The sequence below is a fragment of the Dendrobates tinctorius genome, unplaced genomic scaffold, assembly GCF_039654945.1.
Source record: "Dendrobates tinctorius isolate UK_male_01 unplaced genomic scaffold, ASM3965494v1 ptg000138l, whole genome shotgun sequence".
Lineage (NCBI taxonomy): Eukaryota > Metazoa > Chordata > Amphibia > Anura > Dendrobatidae > Dendrobates > Dendrobates tinctorius.
The window spans coordinates 13590893-13613998 of NW_027361806.1; the positions used below are offsets into that span (position 1 = coordinate 13590893).

A 23106-nucleotide genomic window follows, 5' to 3' on the forward strand; every position below is an offset into this window, starting at 1 on the left:
TAAACTTCTTCATGCTTTTTCCATTTTATTCCATTTCTTATGATCTGCTGTCCTTTCCTTTGCACTCTTATGATCTCTTTTTTTTGCTCTCTCTCACTTTCTTGCTCTTCAGCTCTATTTTGCTCTCATGCTGTCACTCTTTTCTCTCCCTTTCTCGCACTCTCTATTTGTTCATACAACCAGCAGTAAATTCCAAAACAGCCGATCAGCTGTGCACATTGCTCTATATCAAACATATCTTATTAATGACTTTGCCTTGGGGACCCAATATTTATTTTTCAAAGGCCATTAATTCATTTCCGGAGGCAAAAATGTAATAAAGTAACATTAAGTTGTGTTCAGGACTTCAAGTAAACTGTCTCTTTACTACAAGATAAGGAGCTTCAGCACAGCGATCTCCTGTGATCAGTGCAGCCAGCGCAGATCTGAGTAATGCGTCATCCAGAGGCGGAGTGGACAAAATTATCTTCTATTGCGTTTTTTTTTTTTTTCCTATAGATTTATGAGATCAGCACATTTATAAGATTTCTGCAGTAATCCTTTTGTAAGAACCTTAAGGTGAAAAGAGAACTTTTGCACTCCTCTAGGATCGCACTCAGGCGCCTTGGTTAATTTTTACTATCTGAAAGGTATCTGTCACCAGGCAAAGAAACTTCAAAAGTCTAAAAAAATAAATAAAATAAAAGGGCCGTGGGGGCGGACTGACTGTGATACTAGGCGCCTAACTGTTAGCATATTTCATGCGTTTTTTGTTGTTTTTGCATTTCTGTCAAGCACGGCGGCACACTCCAGCAACATGATCGTGTTCTTGTTCTATGTTCAATTTTTCCAAAGTTTCTAAGAACGTCTGTCTGGTGACAAATTGCATGGGGGTACCCCAAGTTATGGCCCTGAGGGGTGAAAGATGCATTAACTGTTTATTTAATTCTGTTATGGAAGTGGAAGTGGAATTATGTGATTATAGGGGATTGTAGGGCCATTTGCTTGTGGATCCATATGGAAATGGTGAGCAGAATGCAGGTCACCACTGAACAGAGGTTTTATTCTGCCCGATCTGCTGCAGATACGGGCTCCCATGAAACAGTCTGCATTACCTAAAAGCCCCTAAACAGTCAACTGAAGCCGCGATTTTGGCAGAATCAGTTGTGTATGAGGGCCGCCCGACTCTCCCCCCAAAATATAATGCCGGGGAAAGGTCTGGCATGTTGAATTTCAATGGCTGAGGTAGGTGGAAAACAAGTAGGTGGGAAGATGGACTGAACTGCTCCACTGCACCATAGGTGCACTGAGCACCTGAGCTTGGTTTGGACATTTACTTTGCACTAGCAGACTGGCTTCTTCTCCTTTATCTGCAGATCTGGTACTTAAGGCCCCCATACACACTAGTTAGATGTTGGGAGAGCGATCATTAATTTTAAGTTGTGTGTGTATATACTGTATATACATGCACTACTCACAAAAAAGGATATTTGGCTTTCGGGTGAAATTTCAGGATAATCCTAAGATGCCCTCTGACCTTTTCAGGTGTACGTGTTTTGACGTCTCCAAGCTTCTGATTGCACATGTCCAATGCCTCAGGACTCTTTGCACAACTTGCTGTTCTCGAACAAGGATCTTAATGGCAAAATTTAACAGTTGTTTGATGAATTGGCCAATAAATTTCAGGGTTCAATTAGAATTGGTATTAAACATTCCTCGTCCCGCTGTTCACATTTTGACATCGTGAGACCAAGACGACACCTATCGATCGATCTCCAGTACGTCGCCAGTGCGAGGCTTCAAGCAAGATGTTCTCAGACAGAAATCGCCACTGAGCTCAGAGTCTTAGACTGCAAGAGTCACAGAAAGACGGCATTAGATGTCCTTTGGCCACATCCCACACTGATGAGCACTTCATTGTGATCATTGCGCTTTGGAACCGTATGATGAATGGTACACAACTCCAGGCACATGTAAGGGAGGTGGGAGGCACCTGACCCCACCATCCGGCACAGGCGTCGTCATCTTGCATTTATGCTAGACGAGGGACCAGTGGGCTTCACTGCTGTTCACTGATGAAAGTCGATTCACGCTGAGCAGCAATAATGGCCGCCAACGATGTTGGAGACGTGAAGGAGAGCGCTAGACATCAGCCGCTGTCATCACCAGACATCACAGCCTTTGGTGGAGGTGGTGTTACAGTGTGGACAGGTATCTAGTCAAAACAGAACTGCACTACACTTTGTGAATGGTATCGACAAGCCCCTACTTCTAGAATAACAAAATTATTCCAGTCATTGTGCCTCTGCACGAACAACACAGGCCTAATGTCATCTTCATGGTTTGATCCACTCCCGCCTGGACTACTGCAACGCTCTATTAATTGGCCTTCCCGTTACTCGACTTTCCCCCCTCCAGTCCATACTTAATGCAGTGGCCAGGGTCATCCATCTGGCTAATCGGTACTCGGACGCGTCCGCTCTTCGCTAATCATTACACTGGCTGCCCATTCATTATAGGATCCAATTCAAAGTACTTGTTCTCACCCACAAAGCTCTCCACAGTGCAGCACCCCCCTACAAATCCTCCCTCATTCCTGTCTATCGGCTTAACCGACCGCTGTGCTCTGCAAACGACTTTCGACTAACCTCTGCACAAATCCGCACCTCCCACTCCCGACTCGAAAACTTCTCCTGTGTTGCGCCAATCCTTTGGAATGCTCTACCCCAAGAAATTATGACTATCCACAATTTGCATAGTTTCAGGCGCTCCCTCAAAACGCATTTGTTCAGAGCGGCCTATCACGTTCACTAATCAAGTCATTTTATGTGTAAGTGTGCGTGTGTAGCCCATTCACTATCTCCATCCTTCGCTCACTCTCTCAAGATGGCTGGACCATCATTGTAAATACATCACTGTAAATACACACCTGTACTCTGTATCTCCCCCACCTCATTGTAGATTGTAAGCTCTCACGAGCAGAGTCGTCGTATTTTCCTTAATTATTGTATTGTTATCGTTGTTACTTATGACTGTTGTGTTTTGAAACTCTTAAACTGTACAGCGCTGCGGAATATGTTGGCGCTATATAAATAAAGATTATTATTATTCATGGATGACAATGCTCCAGCTCTTCTAAGCCATCGGGTCAAGTTTTTACAAAAAATAATTGCTGGTTAAATTTATTTGTTTCCTATGGTATTTCCCATAGAGCAATGTTATTATATAGAGAGCAATGTTATGTTAAAGATCCATGGAAACGCCCACATTACTCATGGGATATTCTGTTCTTGTGCTGCCTGTGTGCTTTTCTCTCTACCGGCACATCTCTGAGGAGCGCAAGGGAACAGATCGGCTTTATTTGTTTCCCTTTTGATATAATGAAGCAACGTGTTAGTAGATCTCTCTCCGGTGAATGATCCGCACGCAGCCGGAAACCCTTCACTCATACCTGTCAATAGGGAAGAAATGCGGCAATAATGCATTGATTACAGGTTGGGATCAGATCGGAATCACGCTGTCATTTATGTGGTTACATGGTATCAGTTAAGTACAATGCACATCCATTAAATGTCTAATGTTCTCACATTTCAAAGATCTAAATATCTGGTCTGATTACACATACAAACATAAGTGTTTTCTTGTGTTTACAATCCTTTATATAAATGTATAGAATTTATAATTACAATGTAACAGTGTTAATTAACTTATCATGGTTCTAACGGTTGCTGTCTCCAGGCCGATACCCTTATCCAACCTTGGTTTGGTATAGATGGCAGAAGTTTATTAAGTAAATTATTAATGATATCTTCAGGTATTTTTACACCAGAGAAGTCTTTTTAAAATAAGTGACCATCAATATCCAATGTTGTATAACATGATACTTGGATACATTAAGCCAAGCAAACAATAAGCCGTCTGGCAATGCAAATTATTAATACTGTCTTCTATGTACAATAATATAAGTGATATATAATACTGCCCCTATGTGCAAGAATATAACTACTATAATACTGCCCCTATGTACAAGAATACAACTACTATAATGCTGCCCTTATGTACAAGAATACAACTACTATAATACTGCCCCTATGTACAAGAACATAACTACTATAATACTGCCCCTATGTACAAGAATATAACTACTATAATACTGCCCCTATGTACAAGAATATAACTACTATAATACTGCTCCTATGTACAAGAATATAACTACTATAATACTGCTCCTATGTACAAGAATATAACTACTATAATACTGCCCTCTATGTGCAAGAATATAACTACTATAATACTGCCCTCTATGTACAAGAATACAACTACTATAATACTGCCCTTATGTACAAGAATACAACTACTATAATACTGCCCCTATGTACAAGAATATAACTACTATAATACTGCTCCTATGTACAAGAATATAACGACTATAATACTGCTCCTATGTACAAGAATACAACTACTATAATACTGCTCCTATGTACAAGAACATAACTACTATAATAGTGTCCCGATGTACAAGAATATAACTACTATAATACTGCCCCTATGTACAAGAATACAACTACTATATACTGCTCCTATGTACAAGAATATAACTACTATAATACTGCCCCTATGTACAAGAGTATAACTACTATAATACTGCTCCTATGTACAAGAACATAACTACTATAATAGTGTCCCGATGTATAAGAATATAACTACTATAATACTGCCCCTATGTACAAGAATACAACTACTATATACTGCTCCTATGTACAAGAATATAACTACTATAATACTGCCCCTATGTACAAGAGTATAACTACTATAATACTGCCCCTTTGTACAAGAATAGAAATAAAATAATGCTTCCCCTATGTACAAGAATATAACTGCTATAATACTGCCCCATATGTACAAGAATAAAGCTACTATAATACTGCCCCCTATGTACAAGAATATAACTACTATAATACTGCCCCCTATGTACAAGAATATAACTACTATAATACTGCTCCCTATGGACAAGAATATAACTGCTATAATACTGCTCCTATGTGCAAGAATATAACTACTATAATACTGCCCCTATGTACAAGAATATAACTACTCTAATACTGCTCCTATGTGCCAGAATATAACAACTATAATACTGCCCCTAGGTAAAAGAATATAACTACTATAATACTGCCCCTTTGTACAAGAATATAACTACTATAATACTGCCCCCTATGTACAAGAATACAACTACTATAATACTGCCCCCTTTGTACAAGAATACAACTACTATAATACTGCCCCCTATGGACAAGAATACAACTACTATAATACTGCCCCCTATGGACAAGAATACAACTACTATAATACTGCCCCCTATGGACAAGAATACAACTACTATAATACTGCCCCCTATGGACAAGAATATAACTACTATAATACTGCTCCTATGTACAAGAATATAACTACTATAATACTGCCCCTATGTACAAGAATATAACTACTATAATACTGCCCCATGTGCAAAGAATATAACGACTATAATACTGCCCCTTTGTACAAGAATAGAACTAATATAATGCTGCCCCTTTATACAAGAATAGAACTAATATAATTCTGCCCCTATGTACAAGAATATAACTGCTATAATACTGCCCTGTATGTACAAGAATATAACTACTATAATACTGCCCCCTATGTACAAGAATGTAACTACTATAATACTGCCCTTATGTACAAGAATATAACTACTATAATGCTGCCCCCTATGTACAAGAATATAACTACTATGATACTGCTCCTATGTACAAGAATATATTGTAACTAGTATAATACTGCCCCTATTTACAAGAATATAACTACTATAATACTGTCCCTATGTACAAGAATATAACTACTATAATACTGCTCCTATGTACAAGAATATTACTACTATAATACTGCCCCTATGTACAAGAATATAACTACTATAATACTACTCCTATGTACAAGAATATAACTAGTATAATACTGCCCCTATGTACAAGAATATACAGTTGTGGCCAAAAGTATTGACACCCCTGCAATTCTGTCAGATAATACTCAGTTTCTTCCTGAAAATGATTGCAAACACAAATTCTTTGGTATTATTATCTTCATTTAATTTGTCTTTAATGAAAAAACACAAAAGAGAATGAAGCAAAAAGCAAAACATTGATCATTTCACACAAAACTCCAAAAATGGGTGAGACAAAAGTATTGGCACCCTCAGCTTAATACTTGGTTGCACAACCTTTAGCCAAAATAACTGCGACCAACCGCTTCTGGTAACCATTAATGAGTTTCTTACAATGCTCTACTGGCATTTTAGACCATTCTTCTTTGGCAAACTGCTCCAGGTACCTGATATTAGAAGGGTGCCTTCTCCAAACTGCCATTTTTAGATCTCTCCACAGGTGTTCTATGGGATTCAGGTCTGGACTCATTGCTGGCCACCTTAGAAGTCTCCAGTGCTTTCTCTCAAACCATTTTCTAGTGCTTTTTGAAGTGTGTTTTGGGTCATTGTCCTGCTGGAAGACCCATGACCTCTGAGGGAGACCCATCTTTCTAACACTGGGCCCTACATTATGCTGCAAAATTTGTTGGTAGTCTTCTGACTTCATAATGTCATGCACACGGTCAAGCAGTCCAGTGCCAGAGGCAGCAAAGCAACCCCAAAACATCAGGGAACCTCCGCCATGTTTGACTGTAGGGACCATGTTCTTTTCTTTGAATGCCTCTTTTTTTTCTCCTGTAAACTCTATGTTGATGCCTTTGCCAAAAAAGCTCTACTTTTGTCTCATCTGACCAGAGAACATTCTTCCAAAACGTTTTAGGCTCTTTCTGGTAAGTTTTGGCAAACTCCAGCCTGGCTTTTTTATGTCTCGGGATAAGAAGTGGGGTCTTCCTGGGACTCCTACCATGCAGTCCCTTTTCGTTCAGATGCCGACGGATAGTACGGGTTGACATCTGACTGGGATGATTTAGGGAATCCTGCTTTGAGCAGGGGGTTGGACCAGATGGCCCAGGAGGTCCCTTCCAACTCTACGATTCTATGACACTGTTGTACCCTCGGACTGCAGGGCAGCTTGAACTTGTTTGGATGTTAGTCGAGGTTCTTCATCCAACATCCGCACAATCTTGCGTTGAAATCTCTTGTCAATTTTTCTTTTCCGTCCACATCTAGGGAGGTTAGCCACGGTGTCATGGGCTTTAAACTTCTTGATGACACTGCGCATGGTAGACACAGGAACATTCAGGTCTTTGGAGATGGACTTGTATCCTTGAGATTGCTCATGCTTCCTCACAATTTGGTTTCTCAAGTCCTCAGACAGTTCTTTGGTCTTCTTTCTTTTCTCCATGCTCAATGTGGTGCACACAAGGACACAGGACAGAGGTTGAGTCAACTTTAATCCATGTCCACTGGCTACAAGTGTGATTTAGTTATTGCCAACACCTGTTAGGTGCCACAGGTAAGTTACAGGTGCTGTTAATTACACAAATTAGAGAAGCATCACATGATTTTTCGAACAGTGCCAATACTTTTGTCCACCCTCTTTTTTATGTTTGGCGTGGAATTATATCCAAATTGGCTTTAGGACAATTCTTTTTGTGTTTTTTTATTTAAGACAAATTAAATGAAGATAATAATACCAAAGAATTTGTGTTTGCAATCATTTTCAGGAAGAAACTGAGTATTATCTGACCATATTGCAGGGGTGTCAATACTTTTGGCCACAACTGTAACTAGTATAATACTGCCCCTATATACAAGAATATAGCTACTATATTACTGCAGCTATGTACAAGAATATAACTACTATAATATTGCACCTATGTACAAGAATATAACTACTATAATACTGCTCCTATGTACAAGAATATAACTACTATAATACTGCTCCTATGTACAAGAATATAACTACTATAATATTGCACCTATGTACAAGAATATAACTACTATAATACTGCCCCCTATGTGCAAGAATATAACTACTATAATACTGCTCCTATGTACAAGAATATAACTACTATAATACTGCCCCTATGTACAAGAATAAAAATACTACTATAATACTGGCACTTGTGGTTGGATTTTGGGGTATTTTTCTTAGTTTGCCCCTTAAGCTGTGCAGTCAGTGTTGTCCATGTCTTGAGACTCCTCATCTTCTCCTCTTTACATATTTGAGCAGGAATAAAGATGCCGCTCAGCAGATGGCCATCAGCCCGTACCCCTTACCAGAGGATACTCACTACTCCCATCAGGTGAGTGCGTCTGTTATGACAAGGTACCATTCACCGTTTGCTGTTGGCGGCTCTCCTGTCATCACGCTGTCTGATCTGTGTCACTAATGAGCTTAGGATTTGTTACCTTGTTGCTCAGTGGTGTCATACTTGAAAACTAGACAGCCAGAAATCTAACTACTTGATTCTACTTGGTGATATTGTCCATCTCAAGATTTCCTTTACTAAACCTCTAATGAAGCTGATAGATTTAACAGACTTTTGCATTTTCTTCATTTCTTTTTTTCTGTCCGCCCGCGATTCCCTTCCATGTGATGTGATGCAGCAGCAAAAAAGGCAAATGCAATTCTAGGATGTATTAACAGAAGCATACAGTATAGATCACGTGAAGTCATTATTTCCCTCTACTCCTCTTTGGTCAGACCTCATCTGGAATATTGTGTCCAGTTTTGGGCACCACATTTTAAAAAGGACATCAACAAACTGGAGCAAGTTCAGAAAAGAGCGACCAGAATGGTGACCGGTCTGCAAACCCTGTCTTATGAGGAAAGGTTGCAGGATTTGGGAATGTTTAGCTTGCAGAAGAGAAGACTGAGAGGAGACTTAATAGCTGTCTACAAATATCTCTAGGGCTGTCACACTGTAGAAGGATCAACTTTATTCTCATTTGCACAAGGAAAGACTAGAAGCAATGGGATGAAACTGAATGGGAGGAGACACAGATTAGATATTAGAAAAAACTTTTTGACAGTTAGAGTGATCAATGAGTGGAACAGGCTGCCACGAGAAGTTGTGAGTTCTCCTAAAATGGAAGTCTTCAAACAGAGGCTGGACAGACATCTGACTGGGATGATTTAGCTAATCCTGCTTTGAGCAGGGGGTTGGACCAGATGGCCCAGGAGGTCCCTTCCAACTCTACGAATCTATGATTCTATGCAGCATGTCACGTGTGTTCATCCTGAGCCTCCTTGTCTATGAGCAGAATGCAAGTTCTATAATAATGGATTTAGCAGCACAGTTTTTTTTAAATAAATCTATTGTATCAAAATGTCACATTTGTATTCGACTCTGTGGAAAGGCGATATAAGCGTTACTATCCTGTGTCCCTGGATAATGTAGTCATCCGCACACTGCCACCTATACATTGTGTAATGACTGCGATATCACGCCCATGGAGGCACAGAGTCGCTCACGCCGCTTCTGCGTTGTTCATCCTCTTACTGTTAGTCTATATGTCTGTGTTTCAGGTGAAGGACGGGTCAACACATCCCAGATATCCGCACTAATAAGCCATTCACAAAGTGTTTTATTCTCTGTCGGGTGACTATAGAGCCATCATTCTGCTTATGTAGGAGGCGGTGTGGATCACAATCCAGGGGTTGTGCGTCTTATCCATTTCTTTACTGATCCTGAAATAGGTGACTTTTACAGACCCAAAGGGGAATGTGACATAGGAGCAGCTTTTGCCTTACTATTAAAAAATAAGAAGTAATATAATGGGTTACCTTCCATTGCAGCAGAACAAGTGAATACTATGAGGACATGTTGAGGCGAAGGGCTTACTGTGACCTTGTCCTTGACACATTTTAGCAGTAGCCTTTCCCTGCAGGTGCCACTAGGGGGAGCCCACTGCATATACATTTTTTTCAGCCTACATTTAGTTGTTCATTACTGCGCCTAGTGGCGGGTCCAGGAATTACATAATTAAACTCAAGTCTGTTGGTGGTTAGAAAACAAAGATTTCTTGCAATAATAACTTCAGTAAAACAAAAGTACATTCTTGAAACCCAGAATGGACTTTTGGCTCATTCTGTATTTTGCTGTGGGGCTCAGGGACCCTCTAAGAACTGCACCTCTCTAGAATGGCGCCTTCTTTGTGTCACGGTCAGTTAGAGGTGCCTGCGTTTGCACAGCTCTCTCCATTTATTTCTATATGAGTTTTGAAAATAGCGGCACAAGCTTGCTCAGATATTTTTGAATCTCCCATAGAAATGGAGAGAGAAAAAACGGGACGTGGCCAACTCTCCCCGACAAGGTCCTGTTATAATAGGTGCATGCCACCTTTGGGAGCCATACCAATCTCATTCCGCTGGAAATTAAAAGGTCACTCATACGCATTCACTTTTCTGAGATGGGAAAACCCCTTTAATGCTTATAATTACAGCTGCCATATAGTGCACACACCCCACTGCTCTATATGTACAGTTGGGATGTGTGCCTGCGATATTAATTTCCTCAACATATGACATGCATGCGGTATCAGGAGTTGAGCCTGCTCTATACACGGTTGGTGCCGGCTGTGTTATGCAACTGGCACCTGCCTCCAAAAGCACTTATCAGACCTAGCTCCGATCACCTCTGCATCGAAGTGGTTAGGTCCTAGGGTAAGGTCTGTCAATGCGCCCATCTCTACTAATTCCCCCTACTCCGCTCTACCTGGGTGCTGCCTTTGCCATCTTTGTGCTTTTATGACACCCAGCCAGTCGCTAAACTTCACAGGAGATCATCACTTTCACTATATACTAAGGCATCTACTATTACAGGTTCAAGTCGGCTAGAATTACTAAAAAATGTAAAAAAAAAAAATACTTTTTTTTAAGAAATATAAAAAAAATTAGCATTAAAAAATGCTCCATCACAATATATCTCTATATATAAAAATGTGTGTGTCTGTATCACCAACCAATCACGAAGAATCTTTCATTTCACCAGAGCTGTTCAAAAGAAGCTGAGCTGTGATTGGTTACTATGAGGAACAGTTTTCCTTGCAACCAATCACTAAGTATCTCTCCTTTCACCAGAGGTTAAAAGAAGCTGGGCTGTGATTGGTTGCTATGAGCAAGTTTTCCCACTTGACAGCATCTCAGCAGACACTGACAACGTGGGAGAAATCTAGCATCCCCCGGAGCATACGCTCCCAGCCATTGTCTGCCCCCCAGAAAGGAGCAGAGAGCACATGACAGAAATGAATCCCCCCTCCCGTGCCTATATCCCCATCACACATTCTCCACCCCATCGGCACATCTTCCCTCTTAAAGGGATCTCCGGTATGGAAGTTAGGGCAAATCCCTCATCGCAATGATACTGACCCCAGGTTTCTCTTAAAGGGATCATTGGTAAGGAAGTTAGGTCAAATCCATCCAGCGCTTTGGTACTGACACCAGGCCTTTCTTAAAGGGATCCCCTGTATGGAAGTTAGGACCGTTCCACTCAGCTCTGTAGTTCTGACTCCAGGGTCTCTTAAAGGGATCATTGGTATGGAAGTTAGGGCAAATCCACTTTGCGCTTTGGTACTGACACCAGGCCTTTCTTAAAGGGATCTCTGGTATGGAAGTTATGCAAGTCAGGGCAAATCCCTCAGCGCTCTGGTTCTGATCCCAGGCTCTCTTAAAGGTATCCCCGGTACCGAAGTGAGGGCAAATCCACTCAGCGCTCTGGTTCTGATCCCAGGCCCCTCATAAAGGGATCTCCGGTATGGAAGTTAGGGTAAATCACTCAGTGCTCTGATTCTGACCCCAGGGTTCTATTAAAGGGATCATTGGTATGGAAATCAGGGCAAATCCACTCAGCGCTCTGGTTCTGACGCCAGGCTGACGGGATGATGCGGGATATTAGGGGTAGTAGTCCGGTGGCTCTGGCTGATGGGATGATGTCGGATATTATAGAGAATGTGGCTATGCGGAGTGGGCGGGGCTATACACTCAGCTATATATATTTATAAAATCATTATAATTTGTTATAACCAACCATAGTTAGTTATTATGCCCGGGCAGCGCCGGGCTCTTCAGCTAGTAATATTATAAAACCCATGTGGTGCAATGTAACAAAAAAAAAAACAACACCCAAAATCGAACTGACAAAACTGCCTTTTTTTTTTTTTAATCACGGACCTCACGGTTACTCCCTTTAAAACAATGCAAGAAAAGTCATCAAAGAGTTGTATGCTCTCCAATTAGGAATAAAAGAAACTAGTGCTTGTTGAACAAAAAAAAGTCTTCATACTGGTCCAAAATAAAAAAAAATTCTAGCCTGTAAATTTTTTTGCACATTGTCAGTGCGTCATATAGTAAAGAGCTATCATTCAGAACTACAGGTTTTTTGGGGAAGAGAAGTGTGTAAAAAAAAAAAAAAACTGCCAAAAAACAAACACTGTCTACATTACGTGCACAAGATACTGATTTTAATATCTAGGTCAGAATTGATCTTTTTTCTGAATTTGCTTTACTTTCCATGCCGAGTTGCTGATTAACCCTTTGTATCTCTCTTAGGAGGAACCTTGCATCACTGCGTCCAGTATGCCGGAAGATGCCAGCTTGAACGAATTTATGAAAGACTTTACTGACCCCGAGATGAAACCAAGTGTGAGTATAGTGTGTCTCTTTAGCGAGATCGCCATTGATTTTTGCATCAGTTGGCAAAAATAAAAAGTTTATACCTGGTCTAATTCTCATTCCAAACGCATCTGAAAGTGGCGTGTACGTGATTGAACGGCCTTCGTTATTGAATATTATGCAGCCTTGAAACATGACGGCAAGAAGCGAAAAATGTGTTCTCAATAATTGAAATACCTGCACAGCTCTGCAATAAATCTTGAAATGTTACATATTCATCGTTGCAACAAAGGCAGAAAAAGAGAAGAAAAAAAAAATCTAAATATGTGATAAAGTGTGGACATTTAGTAAAGGATTTTCATCATTTTTTTTCCTTATGAAATGTAGAAAATGAAATCAATATAAGGTTAATATTTACATGATAAAGCTCATGTTATTGATCTTCTCGATTATCCAGTGGAATACTAGCTTGTTATACTGCCACATATATATTCAATATAAATTACAAGCTACTACTCCACCTGATAATCCGGAATTTGATGATCTAGAGTCTGTAAAACCGCTTTAAGGCTTTCTTTAGCTGATCCCCATCAGAAATGAAGATAAAGCTGGAAAACGGAGTTTCCCAAATGAATCATTTTGCAGAAATCAGGAGTCTTTTAGTTTGAGAAATGGATACTTTTTGTTTAATCTTTTGATATATAGATTTAAGCAATTTTTCGTTTATTTGTTTGCAATAAACGTTGATCATTTTGTGTCTTCAGCTCCTATGCTGACTTAGGCTATGTGCACACGCTGCGGTTTTTGCTGCGGTTCTGCTGTGGTTTTGGCCGCAGCAGAACTGCAGCAGTTCTGCAGACAGTGTACAGTAGCATGTTATCCTATGGGATTTACATTCTGCTGTGCACACGCTGCGGATTTTTAACTGCGGAAAAGCTGCGGTTTTAAATCCGCAGAAACAATTGACATGTCATTTATTTCTACGGATTCTGCTGCGGTTTGCCACCTATTCCATTGTCCAGGTGGCAAACCGCAGGCCAAACCGCAGGTATTTTACCTGCGGTTTTATCTGCGGTTCTGCAGATAAAAACCCGCAGGTGAATCTGCAATGTGTGCACATAGCCTTATAGGATGTGTTTCTGTGGCAGGAGAAAATGAACAAAACTAAGACTCATCCTGCATTTCACACTTTCAGGTTACAATAATGATTGCAAAGTAAGAAGACACAGGGTTTATTTGTTGTCTGATACTATGGAGACACATACATCTGCATAAGAGCTGTAATCCTAAAACGGAAGACAATTTGCAATCAAGGCTATGTGCAAAGTCATCTAATTTTTATTATAAAGTGAGAATTGCAAACATTAATAGATCCCTGAAATGCACCTTTAGTCACATACAGTATGTGATCACTTCGTGCATTTAGAGTCCAGACAAGTAAAATTTAAAAATAACAATCCAAGAGACAGAAGGAAGCAATTACAGCATCCAATAATGTCACTAATGAGCCCTGGAGGAGGCCAGCTCTCTGTCAGTGTGGGAGGTTAGAGCGCAGCTCTGCATCAAAGGATGGCGGCGGCCGCTCCTCCAGGACCTGTCACTCTCACTAGATGACTCTTGATGGCTGCAGAGCTGATAGACGCATCTGCAGCAGTTGGCATCGATTTGGCGACCTATTGAAGCTCATTTTGACCCTCAGAGGATAAATCGTTGTTACTGAAAGACCAAATGTTATTGAAGAAACACAAGTCCGGAGACAAATAGTCACAGAACTGAAAGATTGTAAAGATGACCTGCTCAAGAACTGCACAGCTGTACATAGGAGCAGTATTATAGTAGTTATATTCTTGTACATAGGGGCAGTATTATAGTAGTTATATTCTTGTACATAGGGAGCAGTATTATAGTAGTTATATTCTTGAACATAGGGGGCAGTATTAGGCTATGTGCCCACGTTGCGTGTTAAAACGCACACTGAAAACCAGACTCCTTCCCAGAAATTTTTTCCGCGCGATTTCACCGCGATTTTACCGCGATTTTGCCGCGATTTTCTCAAGCACTTTCCAAGCGATTTGGAGCATCGCTTGGAAAGTGATTGACAGGTTTGTCACACTCGTCAAACAGTGTTTGACAAGTGTGAGCAGCTTTTTACTATTGAGGCTGCCTATGCGGCATCAGTAGTAAAAGATAAAATGTTAAAAATGATAAAAAAATTAAAAATCGGGGTATATTTACCTTCCGACGTCCCGCGCTGCCATCCTGGGCCTCAGCGTTCCCAGCGATGCCTTGCGAGACCTGTGATGACGTTGGTCTCGCGTTACTATAGCGATCTCACGAGACTACGTCATCACAGGACCTTGCCGCAAGGCATTACTGGGAACGCTGATGCAGCGCGGGACACCGGAAGGTAAATATACCCCAATTTTTTATTTTTATTCTTTTTTTTACAGGGGTATGGTACCCAGGGCCTGGAGGACAGTCTCCTCTCCTCCACACCATGGGTACCAACCGCACATGAGACGCTTAACTTCCCGCATGGTGGGCATAGCCACATGCGGTAAGTAAGCGATTCTCATGCATTCCTATGGGTGCGGAATCGCGGCAATTCTTTGCGATTCCGCACAAAAGAATGAGCATGCTGCGATTTTTTTCCGCGATGTGATTCCGCCGCGGAAAAAAGCGCAGCATTAGCACAACATGTGCGGAATGCCATAGGAATGCATGGGGGGCGTTCTGTACATGATTTTTAAACGTTTTCGCGCTGAAAATCGCGGCAAAAACGCTTAAAAATCGCATCGCGGGCACACAGCCTTATAGTAGTTATATTCTTGTACATAGGAGCAGTATTATAGTAGTTATATTCTTGTACATAGGGGCAGTATTATAGTAGTTATATTCTTGTACATAGGGGGCAGTATTATAGTAGTTATATTCTTGTAAATAGGGGGCAGTATTATAGTAGTTATATTCTTGTAAATAGGGGGCAGTATTATAGTAATATTCTTGTACATAGGGGGCAGTATTATAGTAATATTCTTGTACATAGGGGCAGTATTATAGTAGTAATATTCTTGTACATAGGGGCAGTATTATAGTAGTTATATTCTTGTACACAGGGGCAGTATTATAGTCGTTATATTCTTGTACATAGAAGCAGTATTATAGTAGTTATATTCTTGTACATAGGGGGGCAGTATTATAGTAGTTATATTCTTGTACATAGGGGGGCAGTATTATAGTAGTTATATTCTTGTACATAGGGGGGCAGTATTATAGTAGTTATATTCTTGTACATAGGGGGGCAGTATTATAGTAGTTATATTCTTGTACATAGGGGCAGTATTATAGTAGTTATATTCTTGTACATATGGGGCAGTATTATAGTAGTTATATTCTTGTACATAGGGGGGCAGTATTATAGTAGTTATATTCTTGTACATAGGGGGCAGTATTATAGTAGTTATATTCTTGTACATAGGAGCAGTATTATAGTAGTTATATTCTTGTACATAGGAGCAGTATTATAGTAGTTATATTCTTGTACATAGGGGCAGTATTATAGTAGTTATATTCTTGTACATAGGGGCAGTTGTTATGAATGGGTCACCGAGGAGAAAAAGGCAAAACAAGCTAAGCCACAGAAAACCAGAAAGGTTGGTAACTATGCAGATTGCAGATCCCTGATCTTACCACACAACTAGCAGTAGCCGTGGATCGTGCCTACGATGAACCTAGACGCCTCGTCACGGCCGGAGGACTACATAAGCCTAAAGCAAGAAAAGGGAAAACCAACTGCCCCAGAGCAGACCCCAAAGGAATAGCTAGCCCCCACACATGTATTGACGGTGAAACAAGATGAAGGCACAAACACAGGCAGGAAAATAGGCTGAGCAAATGATGGGGCCCAAACTAACTAGACAGGAAAGGAAAGGGAAGACACTGTCTGCAACCTGCAAAAAACCCTACAAAAATAATGTAACACTTCTGATAGCAAAATTAACCCTGAAGTCACTAGACTTCTCCCACTAAATCAGCACTCTGAAATATTTTGAGACAGAGCAAACAGAGACCGAACTAGTAAGGGACAAAAAGCCAATTGGCAAAATACTGATAAATAAGAGTGGAAATTCAGCTCAGCCCCCAGCCGGGGCTGGCAGACCACACAAAAAACAGAATAGACCAACAAAATCAAGTGTGAACATTAGCAGAAAAACTTCGCTTTAGATGACTGGAACAGAGCTGAAAACCAAGAGCTGACAAGCCAGAAGGAATCACCTGAAACTGAATAGGGCGTCGGCTGTCTTAAATTCAATCTGAGAATCCTGAGATCCAATCGTCATCCTCATTCTCAGGTGGCAGATCTCCACCGATCAAACCAGCCGCACCACCTCCCGACACCACCAGAGGGAGTCCAGAAGGGGAACCAGAGAATGAACTCACAACAGGCAGTATTATAGTAGTTATATTCTTGTACATAGGGGCAACTCCAGGTATTTTCTTAAAGGAGTGGAAGAACCTGATGTTTCGCCTGTCCCAAAGAGGAGGGTTAATTGCAAGTGGCATTGCTACATCAATGAAACGGAGAGAGGAGCTACTATTACAAAATAACATTCTTTTGGCAGCTGTTTATGTAGACCCAATGCATCGGATTCTTCTAGATGATCAACAGCTAAGTAAAGGAAAAGAAGCTCTGTTTGAAATAGCAGTAAGGATGAAAGGGTTGCAGAACAGTCAGGAGGAACAAGAAGAATTTGGTCGTCCTGCCACATCTTCACCCTCATCATCAACTGATGAAGAATTTAATTTCGAAAAATATTTGGATCACAAGGACCGTGCAAAGCGTTCCCGCATAGAAGAAGAGTCATCCCCATCAAGGAACACAGCCAGTACATTTCAGCAGAATTTTTCATGTGCACTAAAAGAAATTGAGAAATTTGACCGTTCATCAAAAATAACAGTGCAACAAGCGATTCCTCTGTATCCTGACATTGTCAGAGATGTTGCCCGAGTGGTTACTGCTTTGCCACCAACACAAGTTAGTGTAGAGAGGTTGTTCTCTGCTCTCAAAATAATTAGATCAGATTTGAGGGCATCCATGGAGGAGGATCTGACAGAGGCAATACTTTTTCTGAGGACAAATTTATAGATTTCTTCTTATTAACTGCATAAAAGTGTTTATTGCATATTTACTTACAGTTTAGAAAAGTTTATAAAAGTTATTTGCTATATTCTAATTGTATTCTAATAAATGTAGTTTTTGCTCTAAGTGGTCTGATTACTTATATGATGGTGAGAAACTGAATAAGCACGATGTTTAATATTTTACAACAGTAAATTTGTTGTTATGAATTGGCCGTTTATGAAGGAGTCGGAGCCTGATATAATCCAGGAGTCGGAGTCGCAACTGTGGCTTACCGACTCCACAGCCCTGCTTTTTTGGCAAAGGCATCAACATAGAGTTTACAGGAGAAAAAAAGAGGCATTCAAAGAAAAAAAAACATGGTCCCTACAGTCAAACATGGCGGAGGTTCCCTGATGTTTTGGGGCTGCTTTGCTACCTCTGGCACTGGACTGCTTGACCGTGTGCATGGCATTATTAAGTCTGAAGACTACCAACAAATTTTGCAGCATAATGTAGGGCCCAGTGTGAGAAAGCTGGGTCTCTCTCAGAGGTCATGGGTCTTCCAGCAGGACAATGACCCAAAACACACTTCAAAAAGCACTAGAAAATGGTTTGAGAGAAAGCACTGGAGACTTCTAAGGTGGCCAGCAATGAGTCCAGACTTGAATCCCATAGAACACCTGTGGAGAGATCTAAAAATGGCAGTTTGGAGAAGGCACCCTTCAAATATCTGGGATCTGGAGCAGTTTGCCAAAGAAGAATGGTCTAAAATTCCAGCAGAGCATTGTAAGAAACTCGTTGATGATTACCAGAAGCGGTTGGTAGCAGTTATTTTGGCTAAAGGTTGTGCAACCAAGTATTAGGCTGAGGGTGCCAATACTTTTGTCTGGCCCATTTTTGGAGTTTTGTGTGAAAAGATCAATGTTTTGCTTTTTGCTTCTTTCTCTTTTGTGTTTTTTCCTTTAAGACAAATTAAATGAAGATAATACAAAAGAATCATAGAATCGTAGAGTTGGAAGGGACCTCCTGGGCCATCTGGTCCAACCCCCTGCTCAAAGCAGGATTCGCTAAATCATCCCAGTCAGATGTCTGTCCAGCCTCTCTTTGAAGACTTCCATTGAAGGAGAACTCACCACTTCTCGTGGCAGCTTGTTCCACTCATTGATCACTCTAACTGTCAAAAAGTTTTTTATAATATCTAATGTGTCTCCTCCCTTTCAGTTTCATCCCATTGCTTCTAGTCTTTCCTTGTGCAAATGAGAATAAAGTTGATCCTTCTACAATGTGACAGCCCTTGATATATTTGTAGACAGCTATTAAGTCTCCTCTCAGTATTCTCTTTCGCAAACTAAACATTCCCAAATCCTGCAACCTTTCCTCATAAGACAATCATTTTCAGGAAGAAACTGAGTATTATCTGACAGAATTGCAGGGGTGTCAATACTTTTGGCCACAACTGTATATTCTTGGACATAGGGGCGGTATTATAGTAGTTATATTCTATTAAATTTGGGGCAGTTTGCCCTTATTGGATTAATCCACTTGTTCTGAACGATGTTACAATGAAAACTAGCAGTCAGGATAATCTTTAGGTTAGTGATTTTAGAAGTGATTCCTGGGAAGCTGCTCGCATACAGTCAGGTGTTGCTCTGTAGAAGATAAGTGATGACCTCACTTAATTTCTGATTTGTTTTACAGGACAGTAAAGTGAGATTTAATGATCAGACTTTGGCGCCAGAGGAGGAACAGAATGTGATGGACAAGGTAGAGACCTGAGTGTTAATGTTTTCTACCTTATGTAATAGTCTGTGTAAAACTAAAGAACTAAGTTTATAACACAGTTTTTGAACTTTTCCTTATAAAATGATTGAGCTGTAAAACATTGATTAACTCTGACTTGTGGTCTGGTTGATCTTCTGACGTAATACTGTGTTACTGATTTTTATATGTTATTCCTGGAGTCTGCTCACCATTTTTTTCTTCTCCTCCCGTAGCTGGTCAGTCAGCTGAAACAGTCCAAATCCAGCGCCAAGATCCCATACAGCGCACAGGATATCTCGCTTAGACCCGCTGTACCATACATTGTACCAGAGCCCGAGCTCTCCAGCCACAGTAAGTCACAAAGCAGAGCACTTGTTTTGCTTTTTTTTTTTTTGAGAAGTTGCAGACCTGACTCTTTCCTATTGATGTATCACACAACAACCTTCTGCACACAGAACAGTGAGAAGGCACCCGCTGCAGCCTACTGCCATGCAGTCATTCTGCTCTGTGCATATTACTGTGTGCACAGAGGTCCAGTGGCTAAAGGGGCCCACGGCTACTATAAATGCTGCTGCTTACTGTTAAACTGCAGGTAAATGCCTGCACCAATGAATTATAAAGGCTGATTGTAAGTTAAGAGGCTCATGTGCTGTCTATGTCCTCCACTATATGACGTTTATGTGCCTTGTCCTCCTATATATGAAGTTTCTGTGCCTCGTTCTCCTCTATATGAAGTTTCTGTGCCTCGTTCTCCCCTATATGAAGTTACTGGGCTGCCTATGTCCTCCCATATATGAAGTTTCTGGGCTGCCTATGTCGTCCCATATATGAAGTTTCTGTGCCTTTTCCTCCTATATATGAAGTTGCAATGCCTTGTCCTCCCCCTATATGAAGTTTCAGTATTTTTTCCTCCTATATATGAAGTTTCTGTGCCTTGTCCTCCCCTATATGAAGTTTCTGTGCCTTGTCCTCCATTATATGAAGTTTGTGTGTCTTGTCCTCCCCTATATGACATTTCAGTACCTTTTCCTCCTATATATGAAGTTTCTGTGCCTTGTCCTCCCCCTATATGAAGTTTCAGTATTTTTTCCTCCTATATATGAAGTTTCTGTGCCTTGTCCTCCCCTATATGAAGTTTCTGTGCCTTGTCCTCCATTTTATGAAGTTTGCGTGTCTTGTCCTCCCCTATATGACATTTCAGTACCTTTTCCTCCTATATATGAAGTTTCTGTGCCTTGTCCTCCCCCTATATGAAGTTTCAGTATTTTTTCCTCCTATATATGAAGTTTCTGTGCCTTGTCCTCCCCTATATGAAGTTTCTGTGCCTTGTCCTCCATTATATGAAGTTTGTGTGTCTTGTCCTCCCCTATATGAAGTTTCTGTGCTGTCTATGTCCTCCCCTATATAGTTTTGTGCTGTACATTATATTGAATGTGTGTTGTACTGAGCTTTCCACATCTTATATTACTTTTATACCTTCTCTTCTGTAGGAAACGTTCCATCTCCATTATTACATTTTGATCCAGCAACGTGTCCCATTATCCCAGGACAGGAAATGATCATTGAAATCTCTAAGGGACATTCAGGTCTTGGACTCAGCATCGTGGGTGGGAAAGATACCCCGCTGGTAAGTGTCCTCATTCCTCATATATGATGATGTGCAGGTTATAGAAGACTGGAAAAAAGGCTCAGCTTTTTTTTTCGAGAAACAGTTCCACTTTTGCCCTCATGTCTTGTTCGGTGTTGCAGCTCATACGGTTTCTCGTCAGATAGGAAACATGAAGTGGACACTGCTGATAATCTGAGATTGTAGGAATATATCATCTGATACTTTGGCTTGTAGATCTTAAATTACAGTAGCTTGTCTCCCCTCACCCTCCAGCCATCTCCAGAGCTGCATTTAAAATTGTTTCCTTCACAATGCTGAAAGGGAATGTGTGGCCTATATTATTATAGCGCCATTTATTCCATAGAAAACTGCCACATGTCAGAATTTTTCAAAATAAATATATAGAACATTGTGAAATCAGTAAAATTTCCAAAAACTCTGGCCATACAATGTATATGTGCTGTGCAGTGTGGGGCGACGTGATCTTGCTAGGAATGCATGTTTCAGCACAGAGCTGATTTTATGTGAATTCATCCCTATATGTGACTGGCGTGTAGGACCAAGATAAACCTGTAAATCAAGGTCACTCATATAATATCCAGACCTTGATCTGTGCCTGTCTTATACCCGGAGGCGGTCAGGGTGCTCCTTCACTGTTCTCTGCTTCTATTTTGCAGGAAGCAGTAGTGATCCATGAGGTGTATGAAGAGGGCGCTGCTGCTAGGGACGGGAGGCTCTGGGCAGGGGATCAGATTCTGGAGGTATGTGTACAATATCGGCAGTTTTTTTTTGTAAAGTAGAGACCATGCAGACATATACCGAAAGGAGCTACGTGCAGGATGCTCATTCCTCCTTCCACAATAGAGATTGACTCTGACTTTTCATTAAAATCACTGTCATTGGTTTTCACAATACAAATTGCATGCATAAATAAATCTATTAGACCTGATGAGACTGGTGTATTTAATTTAAAAATCAATGTCAGATTGGCTGTATAATCCTTTATGAAAGTTTTCCTCAATCTCTGTCTTCCTAGTCTGATTGACAGCTTCTCGGTATCCCTCCTCCCTGCTGCAGAATCTCCACCCACATAGCCTGATTGACAGCTCCTCAGTGTACCTCCCCCCTGCTGCTGATAAATCTCTGGTGACTTAGCATGATTGACAGCTCCTTCCTTCTGCTGCTGAATAACTGCACACTTTGCGTGATTGATAGCTCCTCAGTATCCCTTCTCCCTTCTGCTGGTGAATCTCTGCACACCTGATCTGATTGACAGCTCCTCAGTGTCCATTCTCCCTGCTGCTGAGACCTCATACCCCTAAGTAGAAGCTGACATTTTTAAGCTGGGCGTAGGAATCTTAATACATTTAGGCTCAATAGCCTTCTCTCTCTAGCTGAATTTATAACAAGCTCATTTTATTTTTTAGGATTTTCAAGGTAAGTTCACCAGTCTCATCAGGTGTACAAGATCTATTTAATAACACATTGCCGTTTATATCATGGAATCTGGTGCCAGATCCCCTTTAAGCACCCTGTAGCTTCAGCCATTTACTCATCTTGGACCCCTTGACACTTTATTATTAATGTTTCACGTTGCTTTGCTTTCTCTATAGGGGGTGCTGTATTTTGGGTCTATAGACTTGCCTTTTATCCTTATGTATAGATCTGGAGACTTATTATAGATGGCTTTATTTTATATGTAGGTGGTGCTGTTGGGCAAACTATTCATAAAATCGTCCACATCTGTGGACGATCTGCTCGATTTTCCACTTGGACCTTTGTTATCTCCCTACCTACCAGCGGAGGTTGGAACCCTAAAAACCTGCGCAATGGCGCCCCTGCTCGTCAACGGCTCTCCCTGCTGACCCTATAAGGCCCTGTTGGTGACTGGGGAGTGGTAAGATGTTCAGTAGGTGGGACAGAAAGAACATCTTACTACACCCCGTCACCAATAGGGTCTTATTGGGCCAACAGGGAGAGCTGTCGACGAGTGGGGGCGCTATTGTGCAGGTTTTTAGGGTGCCAACCTCTGCTGGTAGATAAGGAGCCTCGCAGGGTCA

The 23106-nt window shown here is 41.0% G+C and overlaps 1 protein-coding gene across 5 annotated transcripts in view; it reads left to right on the top strand.

Annotated features, from left to right (window-relative positions):
- The window catches only part of PATJ (PATJ crumbs cell polarity complex component), a 256986-nt gene that overhangs the window by 190861 nt on the left and 43019 nt on the right, over positions 1–23106 (top strand). For 4 of the 5 annotated variants that reach the window (XM_073544627.1, XM_073544629.1, XM_073544630.1 and 1 more), the window contains 6 exons: positions 8172–8244; positions 12492–12584; positions 19375–19440; positions 19671–19788; positions 20928–21064; positions 21724–21807. In XM_073544627.1, the coding sequence (XP_073400728.1) occupies positions 8172–8244; positions 12492–12584; positions 19375–19440; positions 19671–19788; positions 20928–21064; positions 21724–21807 (571 nt within the window). The remainder of the gene's footprint in view (positions 1–8171; positions 8245–12491; positions 12585–19374; positions 19441–19670; positions 19789–20927; positions 21065–21723; positions 21808–23106) is intronic. The other variant, XM_073544628.1, reaches the window with a different exon arrangement.